Here is a 14,659-nt window from a genome sequence, read left to right as displayed (position 1 = left end):
CTAATTTGTGGGTGTGGCTTTGTGGTCATGTGACTGGCTGGGCATGGCTTGTATGTAAATATTATAAATATTTATGTAACTATTGTTTTTTTTTTTATAAAAAAGAGCAACTTTTACCCAAAATCAGGCAAAGCAGGCAGGCAGATTGAGTTGCTCACAGAATCACAGATTCACTCAGAGATCTATATATCTGCCATTGGCTACCAGAGCCTGCACTGACCAATAGTAGCTTCAGTCCTAAGGAAGGTTCAGCTCTACTTAAAAGCAGAGCCGAAGATCTAAAGATTAACTAGAAAGCAAGAAATCCAATGATTTCCTGCTTTCCAGCTAATCTAAATCTCCCGGCACAGCAGAACACCTGATGGTTGGGGAAAAAAATAGCAACTTAGCAGGCAAGTTTTCCAGGTAAGAAGTGTGTGGGCGGGGAGGATTCCCTCGGGCCATGTGGGCGGTGCAACCTTGTGTTCCTGCACAACCTGGATTAATTGCTTTGGGGGGTGCTCTGGGGGTGACATTTCTCTGTGGACCACATTTCTCTGTGGATCACCAGTGGGCCATGGATCACCAGTTGGCGACCACTGGTTTAAACCATCAAGAATCTGAGGTTGTATGAATGTGGTTTTTTTTAAGTGTAGAATGATCCCTGTTCAACTTTCTGGCTACAGGTTTGTGGAGCTGAGGATCTGAAAACAAGATTTTTCTGAATTGCTTCTTTATTTCCTGATATACCTGTCTGCAGTTCTGAAAAGCTTCATTTGTATTGCAAGAAAGGGCATATAAAAATACCCATTGTTCATTATTTTGGCAAAGAAATCCCAAGCAGCCCTTGGAGATTATTATGTCTTCCTTGCCAAAGCACTTGGATGTCTAACAATAACTCTGGATTAAAGTTGAACTTTCAGTCATTGTAAAAAGACAACTTTGGGTGCAGATTCCAGTTCATATACTGAGATATACTTCTACAATTCAGCTTTCCTCAAGCTGAATCCCAAATGTGAGACTACAGCTCCAATAATTATACTACAAAGATTGCTACCTACTGTTCTGTGACTCCCTTGGACATATTTGCTATCTAATCCCAACAGCATCTAAAAATATGGATGACCCTTTCCATGGGATTTGGTACGCTGAAAAGTGGGTTACCTCTGCATGTGATTACACATGCAGTTGAAGAGATGATGTCTAATCCTAACTCATACATTGTGAGGAACTACCAGTAGATAAACTCATCCTGGCAATACCTGATTCTTTTATCTGGATAGTTGTTCTTGACAGTCATAGTGCTAAACATTTTTCTGATGAGGGTCATTGTCCACCCAAAAATAAATCTTTGGCGATCACATCTCATCAATGGTAGGCCAGAGCAAAAACTGGATTCATTATTCCTTCCTTCCTTCCTTCCTTCCTTCCTTCCTTCCTTCCTTCCTTCCTTCCTTCCTTCCTTCCTTCCTTCCTTCCTTCCTTCCTTCCTTCCTTCCCTCCCTCCCTCCCTCCCTCCCTCCCTCCCTCCCTCCCTGGTAGGTGACAAGTAGCCTTTTCTATCAGTGGTGGGTTTCAAAGTGGTTTACCACCGGTTCAGTGGGCGTGGCTTGATGGGCGCGCTTTGCGTGCATGCACACACTTTGTCCAAACACACGTGCAGAGGCTTTCCTACTCACCTCCTGCAATCCCTGTAGCTTCAAGAGCTGACGCACGGCAATCTGCAGTGCTGTGCAAAGCAGCTATGCTTCAAAAGCAGGGAACAAAGGTCAATATGGGAGCTTGGGCAGGTGGTTGGGCCCAACTGCAGCTCATCAAAGAGAACTGGTTCGGTCTCAGCCGATCTTCGGTGCTACCGGTACACCAAAACTAGGCCGAACCGGTAGAATAGCACCACTGTTTCCCACAGATTTGCACTGATTAATCACAAAAAAAACATTAGAAACAAGCATGGAATAAACCAATGGGTGCATATGACTCTAAAGACCCAAGTTTCACAACCCAGTATTTGATAAAAATGTGAATAACCTTGCTTAAGTCACATAAGGAAAGAAACAGGTTTGGAGACGTCAGCAAGTAATGAGAAAAATTAAATCTGCATCATTTACTTCCCGTATATAATTGATTATTAATATCGGGCGCACATAAGCTTCAAAGAGGGTGAATAATTTCTCAGCAGATTACACCATTACATTAGAGAAAATAGGATGAAATAAAGAGATTGAGTTAATGTACTAAGCATTGCAGAGCCCTGATGATCGCTTAAAATAACACTACCTGGAAGCAGCCTTTTGAGCAGGGAAGGAGTGATGCTTACCTCATTTACTATTTAATCATCCCAAATTTTCCCATGGTGGCCCATCTCAACAGATGACTTGGTCAAAAATTAAGCAGCGGGAAAAATTGCAGTGTATGTTAAACACCTTGGGACAGTCCAATTCTGTGCATATTTAATTTGAAATATCTCTCCTTGCTCCTTGGGAAGCCTGGAACATGCCCATTATTTTCTAGGGAATGCATCCAAGAGAGCTGTGAACATTTAGCATCTAACACCAAAATACATTATGTAGGTCAGAAGTGCATCAATTCTATTGGCTTGAGGACCAGATGGTGTTTTGCATGGCAAGTCAAGAGTTCACCCCCTCCCCCCCTTCAAAGTAAACCCTTTTCTATTTTATTGTATAATCTATTTTCTATTTTTTTTTTTTTGGGTGTGTGTTGTTTAGTTGATAATGCTATTTGGATTGTAATAGCACCATTCAAAAAAAAAACAAAAAAACCTTTTAGCACGGATGGGAGAAAAACAGATTGCACAGGGAGAGAGTGTGAGCAGTAGAGTAATATATGGAGAGATGAATTTTGAAGGTTGGAGGAAGGTTACAGGAGAAAAGTAGAAAGAGAAGACAGAGAAGTCATAGAGCATCATTCCCCAATCTTACTAGGTTGGAGGCCTGGAGCAGGGAGGGGGGGAAAAGAGGAGGTGGTTTTCTGAGAGGGGAAGGCATGCACGCACAGCTTTATTTGTGTGAGGGAGGGCCCACTGCTCGCATGAGTGGGGCTATGCACACCTGCGTGCGCTGGCCTGCCACCAGTGGTGGGATTCAAATTTTTTTTACTACCGGTTCTGTGGGCATGGCAGGGAAAGGAGACTGCAAAATCTCCAGTCAGAGATGGTATTTGCTGGTTCTCCGAACTGCTCAAAATTTCCGCTACCGGTTCTCCAGAACTGGTCAGAACCTGCTGAATACCATCTCTGCCTGCCACTCACGTGGTTCTTGTTCAAATAGGCCAACCTTCCAGTAGTGGGTCATGGGGCCCCCTGCCATAGAGGAAAATCAGGGGTGGTATTCTACCAGTTCGCACCTATTCGCTAGAATCGGTTGTTAACAGTCTAAAGCAGTTCAGAGAACCGGTTGTTAGAAGAAATTACTGGCCTAATCCTGTAAGGAAGGCAGGAAGGAAACATTCTGGTGTTGCTTACAGAAACTGCTTCTCTGTTAACCCTTATTACATTCTTGGCGGGACTAGACTTCCTGTCTCAGGAACTTCTCTGGAGTTTTTTTTTTCTTCCTTTGCTGGTACTTTGTTTGTGTGGAGTGACCATTGAAAGTTACAATGGCACTGAAAAAAGTGACATGACAATTTTTCACACTTACGACTGTTGCAGCATCCCCACAGTCACGAAAGGCCAGGCGAGGAGATGGGTGCCTCGATGTGAGTGATATTGAGTTGGCCACGCCCAGCCAGTCACATGACCACCGAGCCACACCCACCAACTAAGCCACGCCCACAGAACCGGTTGTTAAAAAAATTGAATCCCACCCCTGCCACAGACCACAATTTTTCCTCTGGTGTAAGGCATGCATATGGATAAAGTATAAATGAAGCTAACGGGCAGGTTATTTGAAAAAATAAAACATAATATACGGAATGGGAGAGTTTGGAGGAATCCCATCTTCTAAGAAATCTCTGTCTAAATTCTCTGCAAGAAGAAGCTTTCATTGCTAATATTGATTTTAGTCAGCACTCTCACTCTTCTGGCTTTTTGCATTACCAACAAGGCAATAAAGAAACCTCTTTATAAATAATAAATAAAAGTGGAGAGATTTTTTTATTATTACTGTAAGAACGACTCCGTTCTGAGATGCAGCAATTACGCAGTGCAGTGTGTAAAGTCAACAGAAGTAGGACGAGGCAAGGAGGGGGGGCGGAATGATGTGGTTTTTTTTTCCCAATATCTTAGTCTGTAAAAATCAGTGTGGGAGGTTTTACATGGCATAAAAAGAATAGATGCCAACCAATGTCTCAAGACCAAGTAATTTTAAGAGGCTAAATAGAAGAGACCTGGGTTTCATTTTGCTTTTGTTAAAATGACAATTCTGATATGTTATATTAACTTACATATTTTCTACCCGCCCATCCCTTGCCCCAAAGATTATTCAGAACTTTCTTCCCCTTGGTGAAGTCTTATATTGCTAAGACTGCTAAGATGGATGCTGTTACTTTTTCAAAGGTCACAATTGTGTTGCCTCAATATTTCCCTAGGCTGCTCCTTGCATTCCCATTAAAAAAACAAAACAAACAGCCATCAGGTATATAGCTGTATGATGTCTTGACCCACAGCAACTCTGGCATTTTTTAAATAGTCTTGTGACTACATTGCCTCAGACCGAAACAATTTGGTGGCTGGCCAACATGGCTGTATCCCAGTCAGAAATGTTGAGGTAGAGGTGGGAAAGAGAGAACTGTTATAATATTCACTGGGAAATGATGATTTGGTAGGTTTTATCTCCTTTTAAAATTGAAAATGTTCAAGTCTCCAAGTGTTTTGTCGCTCATACATGTGCCTTTATGCTCTTTACCCAGAACACTGGAAGACACACACTATTTTAGCTGTTCCTGAGATGATGGACAAAAATCATACTTTTATACATTATTCTGACATCAGATAATAGATAATCAGAATTGGAAGGGACCTTATAGGTCATCTAGTCCAACCCCCTGCCCAAGCGGGAGACCCTACACCATGTCTGACAAATGGCAGTCCAATCTCTTCTTGAAGGTCTCAAGTGATGGTGCTCCCACAACTTCCAAGGGCAACTTCTGTTCCATTGGTTGATTGTTCTCACTGTCAGAAAGTTTCTCCTTATTTCCAGGTTAAATCTCTCCTTGTTCAGTTTCCATCCATTATTCCTTGTCTGGCCTACAGGTGCTTTAGAAAATAGCTTGACCCCTTCCTCTCTGTGGCAGCCCCTCAAATATTGGAAGACTGCTATCATGTCTCCTCTGGTCTAATCTAATCTCTTCACTAGATTATCCAAGCCCAGTTCCTGTAACCGTTCTTCATATGTTTTAGTCTCCAGTCCCCTAATCATCCTGGTTGCTCTTCTCTGTACTTTTTCTAGAGTCTCAACATCTTTTTTATAGTGTGGAGAACAAAACTGGATGCAGTACTCTAGGTGTGGTCTTACTAAGGTTTTATAGAGTGGTATTAGTATCTCCCTTGATCTTGATTGTATCCCTCTGTTAATGCAACCTAGGATTGCATTAGGTTTTTTTGGCTGCTGCTGCACACCATCAGATGGAGAAATCTCCTGACAATTAGAACAATTAATCAGTGGAACAACTTGCCTCCAGAAGTTGTAAATGCTGCAACACTGCAAGTTTTTAAGAAGAGATTGGATAACCATTTGTCTGAAATAGTATAGGGTTTCTTGCCTAAGCAGGAGGTTGGACTAGAAGACCTCCAAGGTCCCTTCCAATTCTGTTCTTCTATTCTATCATACGTTTATAAAGGGTAGAATCCTAGGTCATAACCGTGTTGAAGGCAGCAGTGCTGTTAGCTCTGGTGAGAAAAGCCTGCTGTTCAGGACTAAAATATATTCCATGCAAATTCTAGACCAGATTGTATAGTCTAGAAGGAGAAAGTAAGGAGAAAGCTAATTATGAAAAATATGTCCTTATTAATCATTCAATTCATCCGTTGCTCAACAAGAAGACTTATCTGGACAATGTACAGAATACAAATACAGGTTAAAAATTGCAATGTCCTTACTGCAACTGAAGCAACAGCAAGTTAAACAACTAGGAAATGAAAGCAAATTAGTGTAAAACATTGCAATTATGTAATACTTATTGACTGAGCTAGTGGCAGGCAATTAACTGCGAATAACTAAACATATCCTGGAAAAGAATATTAAATTACAAACTTGGCTAAATAATCATGGTAATCCCTAGGAGATCCTAAAGTTTTAAAAACTTGGGAAAATCAAGTTGCATGGTAAGGATATTTGACTTCGAGGAGGATGTTCCAAGTCAATGGTACATTCTTGGAAAAGTCTGGCAGTTGAGTCAGGCAAAGTCAGCTGAACTTTTCTTTTTGGTTTTGCTGTTTGTCTAGGTAGCTTCTTCAGTCTTCAGAAACTTTCAGAAGTCAGTTGCTATGATTCAATTTCCAGACACCTCTATCTGGATGACTGAAAATCTTTATTGGTATTATTGGAAAGGTGTATTTCCATTTGTTTAAAGTCCAATTTGTTGAACAAGCCTTTTTTATTCAATACGCTAAGCCAAACTACATTCAATACATTATAGTTGATTTTTAGGTATTAATCCTGACATTATATCCATATCCAGAAGAAAATGTTACATTAAGCATTGATTCAGCAGGCTAGCAATTATATATTGACCTGAAAATGACTATGATAATATAAGGCTGTCTAGATGTTTCTTACAACTTTCAGCAGCATCATCCAGCCTTTCAAAGAGTAAGAAATTATACAAATTGTAGTTCAGCAATATTTGGAAAGTCACTTAAAGATTGATAAGATTCTCCAACGTTATTCTCAGCTAGGAATGATTACTTGAGAAACTGAAATGGAAATCTGGTCCTTTTTGCTGTTTACTGCAGGAATGGATCGACCATAAATTGTGCTGGAATCCTGAAGATTATGGTGGGATCACTGCAATTCGGGTTCCATCTGAATCTCTCTGGCTCCCTGATATTGTTTTATTTGAAAAGTGAGTATAGGGATCCTAATGCAGGGAGGGGGTGGCCAGCTGTCCTAGTTTCTCAAAGATAATCCTCTGTTTTAGAGAGATCTGAAGGGCTATCCAGTTAATGTCTTGGCTGAAACTGACAATACTCATTAACCATTAGGACTGGCATAGCAACTCAAGTGCAAATCTGTGAAGTGTTTGTTATTGTTGTTTGTAGTGGTTTTCCATTTGTACCTGGATTTCTTTGGCCTAATTGAAATGTACCTAAGCAAGTTTTCTCAAACTCTATAGAGGGAGTCCATATGCTTCAGCCTCACTTCAAAAACATTCATTCAATTCCTGTTGTATCAGTACTTTCTTGAAATATCTAAATATACTTCCTAACTAATATAAAGAATAATTTAATTTGATCAAAAGCAATGAATTAGACCACATATTTTGTTCACTGAGGAGGTATTTTCAAGTAACATTTGATGCTGTAGACCAGGGGTTCCCAACCTGGGGTGCTCGCACCCCCTGGGGGTGCGAGAGGATATTCCAGGGGGTGCGAGAAAAGTCCAGGTAAATAATAGGATATTGGCTATATGTTGGCATTTTTATTTATTATGCAATGGATTAACTTTGTTTTCATTTTAGAGTTAAGTATCGTTATTTAGTGGCCGTCACATACATAGCTGAAAAGATTCAATCCTACCATATATTTAACGCGTTCAGTAGTTCCTAAAGTCTAAATTTCAGGGGGTGCGAGGTTCACGTGAAATTTCTTTAGGGGTGCGTGGCGAAAAAAAGGTTGGGAACCACTGCTGTAGACTTTACAGTCCAAAACTGAAGAAAGTGGTCCAAAGGGAAAGGCCTGATCCCTCAACATGCTTCTCGGGTGTCTTAGAGCCAGCTGGTCCTTTCTTCTCTGAGCCCAGAGCAATGTAGCTGATAGAAGCAAAAATATATTCTATGGGCATATTAGGAATACCTTGGATCTTCAGGAATTGGGGGGAAATAGTGAATGTCATTTTCTTACTATTGAAGCAATCAAAACAAATCGAAAACCATGCTTAAGATGTGAGGATAGTGGCACAAACAGGGCACAGCTAAGATAAAGGTTGTTTTCATCTACATCTCCTTTTCTTCTTCATCCCACTTAGGATTACTACCTGCTAGAATTAACTGATTAAATATTATAGGCATAGTGTGAAGCATGCTGACTGACAACTTAGTCTAAGGAAATCTGATTGTGGGACTTCTCCCAGGCTAGTAAGTCAAGAAAGTGTTCTAAGAAAACTCGTATTTGAGGATAGGTTTTGCCACAAGGAACAACTCTCCTAAATCTTTTTAAGTTTTATTTCTGAGGTCTGATTTGCAGACAGGCAGTAACTTCCACAAACATGAACTCACAAGAAGTAGTATCCTTTGAAAACAAGGGGAAAGAATGGGGAATTGGGCTACCACTATTAACTGCAATAGGAAGCAATAGGAAAAAAAAATTATTGGAACAAGCAGCATGATATGTAATTGAAGAACAGTTTTCTCCTCTATCCTTTCTAGTGCTGATGGGCGTTTTGAAGGTTCATTGATGACAAAAGCAATAATTAAGTACAATGGGATAGTAGTATGGAGACCTCCAGCCAGTTACAAAAGTTCCTGCACAATGGATGTGACCTTCTTCCCATTTGACAGGCAGAATTGCTCCATGAAATTTGGATCATGGACCTATGATGGCAGAATGGTTGACCTGATCCTAGTAGACGAAAATGTGGATAGGACAGACTTTTTTGATAATGGGGAATGGGAAATCCTAAATGCCAAAGGAATGAAAGGAAACCGAAAAGACGGATTATATTCCTACCCGTTCATCACCTACTCTTTTGTTTTAAGACGCTTCCCACTGTTCTACACACTTTTCTTAATAATCCCATGTCTAGGACTATCTTTTTTAACGGTGCTCGTTTTTTACTTGCCCTCAGATGAGGGAGAGAAACTATCACTCTCGACCTCTGTTTTAGTTTCCCTCACAGTTTTTCTCCTGGTTATTGAAGAAATCATCCCCTCTTCCTCCAAAGTCATACCCCTGATTGGCGAGTACTTGTTGTTCATCATGATTTTTGTCACGCTTTCAATCATTGTGACCGTTTTTGTAATTAACGTGCACCATCGTTCCTCGGCCACCTACCATCCCATGGCTCCCTGGGTGAAAAGACTTTTCCTTCAGAAACTGCCTAGGCTGCTCTTCATGAAAGGATACGTGGATCGCTGTGCCTTCGCGGATCCGGAAGGAACTCTAAAACCAAAGCTGAGGAAGCATAAAAACAAACAGTTGAAAGATGGAGAAAAGGTGGTGGTTGCATTCTTGGAAAAAGCTGCCGATTCCATTAGATATATCTCTACACATGTCAAAAAGGAGCACTTCATTAGGCAGGTAAGTTAGGAATCAAGAGTGGCCTGATGTCAGTTTTTCATTTACCTCATATCTCCCAATTCCCACAGCAGTGTTTTAGTCCTAAAGACTAAATAGCTGTATTGCTATTATCCTTCTCATCTTTGTCATCTTAGAATTTTTCATCTTTTAATTTTTCATCTTTCCTACTACCTTCTCCTTATGGTTTATCATTTGTTGCTTGTATCTTATGATTAATGATTGTAACTCTTATTTTTGTTCTATAATCTATCACTTTGTTGTTTGTATGTACACTGAGAGCTTATGCACCAGAGACAAATTCCTTGTGTGTCCAATCACACTTGGCCAATAAAGAATTGTATTATATTCTAGTTCCGAAATCAGAGATGAACTCAAACCTGCATTTTTAAACAAATCATCAGGTCACAGCAAACTGAACAAAGTAATCTCGAATGTAAGAAAAGCTTTTTCTTGCATTTGTAAATTTAGAATATGTTGCAAAATTGGGCCAGGATTCTTCTAATCCAGCATTGGCCAAGTTTTAAAGCAAAGAAAAGTAATCCCTGGCCATTGGCAATGATGGTTGGGGCTTGTGAAGTTGCAGACCTCAACGTTTCGAGAAAACATCAACTTCCTTATCCTAGATAACCCAGTAAAAATTGACGAATGTCTATCAAAGGAACATGTTTTACCCTATGTTCACCCTTGTGTAAAATTAAAAGAAATGATTGTGCTTGGCATTTTAAAAGAGAATGAAGTTAAGGTCAGAAAATGGTTAATATTAGACTTAACTGTAATCTGATGCATTATGTACCGGTTATAAATTGTTAGCTTCCAACATAAATACCGTCCGTGTTCTGAATATATTTTTCTGCTCCAAAGGAGAATACTGCTTATTACTATTAATCTGGGAAATAGAATTAAGTACCATATTTTTTGCTCCATAAGACGCATTTACTTTCCCCAAAAGTGGGTGGAAATGTTTGTGTCAGTCCTTTGGTGAATAGCAGCTGGACCGCGATGGCAGGGTCCTTTTACAGTGCTGAACCCTGCCTCTTCTGTCTTTGTCATTGCCCGCTTCTTCTTTCTCTTTTCCACAGTGCAGGAGTCAATAGGCAGAGCTGGCACATGATATAGTCCTCTCAGGTTCTGCCTGATATATATTTTGTCCCTCCTCTAAATCTAGGTGCATCTTATGGCCAGGTGCATCTTATAGTGCAAAAAATGTGGTAATTAACTTACCTACCTGATGAATAATTTCAGTTATGTAGCACTCCCTAAACTATCTTGTTTTGCTATCTTGTCATCTTGTTTTGCTAAAGGATTTTTTTTAAAGCTCTACTTTACAGAACATGAAAAGGCTATAAGCAGATTTGATTTTGGTTTTGGTTTGTCCAAGTTGCAATCCTATCTCTATATATGAGTGAAGGAGACAAGCAGGAACTTGTGGTTCATGCCAGCTCTGCTTGATCAGCTGCATTGGAGAAAAAAAAAATATTTTATATAAATTTTATGAGTCATGCCCAATATTCAATATCCCCGAAAGATAATATCAATGTTTATGGAACAACAGACTTACACCACATCTGACCCACCACTGAAGGCAACCTTCTACCTAATGCCATGTATCCTTAGTGATCCGCTGTGCTTCACAGAGTTATCAAGCATAAATTGATATGATGGAACATAAATTCGGCTCTCGGAATAGAGAAGAGTTGAATGGCCCATTAAGGATGGGAGAGGTTCAAAAAAGATTACTCAATTCTAGGAAAGACGAAAGCACAAGATGAAAAGCCAGAGTAACTCCATCTGATTGGGGTTTTTTTTTTGTACTGTATAAAGTATGGTAGTATTCTACTATAGTATTCTAACAGATTCACAAAAAGAAAATCCTAAAAAGATAAAGATCATTCCTACAATCTCTGTTTCTGGACCTTGCCTACTTTGAAGGGTGAGAGTTGATGACTTAAGTCCCAAGTATTTTTTAAAGCATGCCTTCACTTGTATAAACTGAGCATTGAACTCACAACTCTTATTTTCCTCCTCTCTCCTAGGTCGTGCAAGACTGGAAGTTTGTAGCTCAGGTTCTTGACCGGATCTTCCTGTGGCTATTTTTGGTGGTGTCTGTGGTCGGATCTGTTCTTATATTTACTCCTGCTTTGAAGATGTGGTTGCACAGTGGTTTGTAGAAATAAAACCATCAATTGTGTAAGAATCAACTGGAGGAAGAAAACAGGAGATCAAGATGCCTGGTTAGGTAACGATCAATGTGCACAGAATCAACAGGAATGTCATTGACACCAAACTATGCTGGATAGATTCAGATCAAGTTTTAGATCAAATCTTTTAGCTACCAAGCTCATGAGGTGGGCATGGATTGCACAAATGACTACTTTCATCTATATTTATTGTATTTATAGGCATTTATCTGTTTACCAAAATGTTAGAGAAAAACAGATAAGAATATAAATATAAGAATATAAGACTATTACGTACTGTATGTTCATCACCTTGAGTTACTTATAAAGTAATAAAGGCAGGATAAAATAAAATCTAATAAATAAAATTGGTATTTCAGCATTAGAAACTTAAGATTATTTCTTGTTTTAGTTTACGTGACAGATGTTGCATGTTTTTGAACTTTAGTTCTAATCAGCTCAAATCAACAAGGCCAGAGTTATAGTTCAGTTTAAACTGTAATAGCTTTTCCCCAAATAATCTTTGAACCTCAAAGAACATTCCATGAGTTTTTTCCTGCTCATTTATTGTGAATTTTCCAAACTATTCTCTGACCCACCCACTCCCTCATGCTTCCAAAATTTTGATACATGTGCGAAGGAGGGAAATTCCCAGTAGATGGATTTAACTTAACATTTAATTTTAAAAAGTCTCCCATTTAAAAAAAAACAATGTTAAAGAAACCCACAGAAATCATGAGGAAAGATTTATGTAACTGGACTTTCCATTGGATTAGCCATATTTAATAGTCAAATTTCAGAATTTACTTTCCACTATTACACTGAATTTACTTTCCAATATTACATTGACACCAACTGTCATTGGAAAGATGACAATTTATTGCACTATTTTTTTAAGAAAAGATATTTATGTATAAGCTTTATAAAAAGTAAATGTTATAAACACAGATTTTATATTTTCACACATTAGAGATATATAAAGCATTAATAAAAATTGAATGTATGCATATAAATGTGATGAGCAGCAATGTCCTAATTCATTTGTTTTTGAAATGAACTTTGAGGACATAATCTTTTTCCATCACTTCAATTCTCGTCTTCTCAAAAGCATTGTTTGTGTACCTCCTTGCTGTGAGAAGCAGGGAGGAAAAACATATATTATTTAAATTAGCAGGCTTTGCTTTTGATCACCCTGCTAATACATTTTGTGAAGCTTACAGACTGGCGTTCCTCTATATCAACCATTTTAAGCTGTGTGGATTGAACTCCAAGAATTTCCCAGCCAGTATGACTGGGCAGGGATTTCTGGATGTTGAAGTCTGCACTTCTTAAAGGTGTTGAAATTGAGAAGCACTGTTACAGATTATTGGTACTGCAGGATCCAATCTGAGTCGGTCACCAAGACAAGAAGTTTAGTCTTCCAAGCTTTCGGACTCGTGCTGGAGCCCATCCTTAGGGAACTAATCTCTCTTCAGAACCTCTCTTTCTCTCTCTCTCTCATTTGGGTGAGAGATAAGTTCTCTGAAGATGGGCTCCAGAATGAGAAAAGGGTTACCTCTACTAGTTTATTCTTAAAGGTACTTATATCTTGCTAGAGTTAAGGTTGGAGATTTTTATTTTCAAAAAAAGCTGAATATTTGTTGAAGATCTACAACGTTTCAGAGGGATTTAGCCTTTTTTCAGTCTCTAAAAATATATACTTGCACATGAACTAATATTTGAATCCTCATAATGGTTCGTGAGAAGACCTAAGATGGATGCTTTTTAATTGTAAAATAATTATTGTCCAGATAATCTATATTGAAAGCCAGTGGAAAGAAAATCAGGAACATTATTTTGATGTCTTCAAAATGAGACAATTTATCCTTCAAGTCAAAACAGCTTCTATCTTCCTGTAGATTTTCAAGGTCTTGTAGCATATTTTTTGCAGACCAACTTTCCTTCCTGTCAGGGGGTTGTATGTTTTCATTTGCTCATGTATACCAAAAGATCCCCTTTGGATACTAATAATGTCTCCTCCAAAACTTTATACCAGTCTTAGGAGTAGCAGTAAATATGTGAAGAGGTTCACATAAGAAGTTTATTCCACTGTTCTTCTTTAAGTAAGAGCTGATTTTGTCCAAAAGCAAGGGCCCAAATCATGTATTGTCATAATTCAAATACTAGCAGGGTTGGGACACAACCAACATTAGTTAAACTCAGCTTTGCCTTATTGTATTATATTCTCCCTGGAGTGTTGATGTTACACCTACAAACTTCAGTTCTAGGCTTCTACCATACGTTAACCACAATTGCAGTTCTTTGCTTGCTGGGTTGCAAGACAATGTTCACATTTTTACTTATACCACTTAGGTTTCAGGATGGTAAGCTATTCCTATGGATTAGTTCATAAGTGATGCGATGTGCTTACAAGCCTGAAGCTCTTTCTCCTTTGGTTCAGCTCATGAAGTCCACCTATGTGCAATCAGTAAGTGGTACTATGGAAAATAATTGTGTTCTACATTCAGTCCACCTCTCCTAGCATGGGAAGTAAAACTATTTAGTGCAATGACTACAATGCATCTATGTCTTATATGTGAACATAACACTGCTTTGAATGTTGTCAGCCAGTAGTGGCATGTCATCACTCACAAGAGCTACTCATGATTGTATATGTTATTAAAGAAAGCAATAACAAATAAATAATCTGAAGACTGAGAATGTTGTTTGTGTATTAAACAAAAACAAAACAAAAACAAATGGGAAAAATGGAATAGCCTTCCACTATAGGAGGAAATACTGCAGAGCATAAATAAAGGCAGAGGTGGTTTAAATAGATATATGCTACCAATGATATCAATATTTTTGCTCTCTATTGTAAAGTAGCAGTGTAAGTAGGAATGGTTCCCCCCCCCCCCTCTGTATTAGCTTCCATGCCATGTTTGTCTTCTCTTTTCGATAACAAGCAGTTTCACACAACACTTCAAATTTTACAGACCAGGAAGATAGCCAAGCAACCTATTAGGAAATTAAAGAAATATTTTCTAGCCCCTCTGTTTTGAAGCTACAAATATACAGCATATAAACCCCCTTTAAAAGTAATTATTAGCTT

The 14,659-nt window shown here is 38.8% G+C and overlaps 1 protein-coding gene across 6 annotated transcripts in view; it reads left to right on the top strand.

The window, feature by feature from the left end:
• Positions 1–14,268, top strand: part of CHRNB3 (cholinergic receptor nicotinic beta 3 subunit) — a 31,408-nt gene extending 17,140 nt beyond the window's left edge. For 2 of the 6 annotated variants that reach the window (XM_087957453.1, XM_026672869.2), the window contains 3 exons: positions 6,890–6,999; positions 8,521–9,391; positions 11,425–14,268. In XM_087957453.1, the coding sequence (XP_087813579.1) occupies positions 6,890–6,999; positions 8,521–9,391; positions 11,425–11,559 (1,116 nt within the window). In that variant the 3' untranslated portion in view covers positions 11,560–14,268. Of the gene's footprint in view, positions 1–6,379; positions 6,486–6,889; positions 7,000–8,498; positions 9,392–11,424 lie in introns of all 6 variants that reach the window. The other 4 variants (XM_087957454.1, XM_087957455.1, XR_015747976.1 and 1 more) reach the window with 3 other exon arrangements.
• The last annotated feature ends 391 nt before the right edge of the window (positions 14,269–14,659 follow it).

The sequence above is a fragment of the Notechis scutatus genome, chromosome 2 (assembly GCF_049901735.1).
Source record: "Notechis scutatus isolate UNSWTSFEM ecotype Mainland chromosome 2, rNotScu1.2, whole genome shotgun sequence".
NCBI lineage: Eukaryota > Metazoa > Chordata > Lepidosauria > Squamata > Elapidae > Notechis > Notechis scutatus.
The sequence above is the reverse complement of the archived record's forward strand: the minus strand, read 5'-3'. Positions and strand labels throughout refer to the sequence as shown.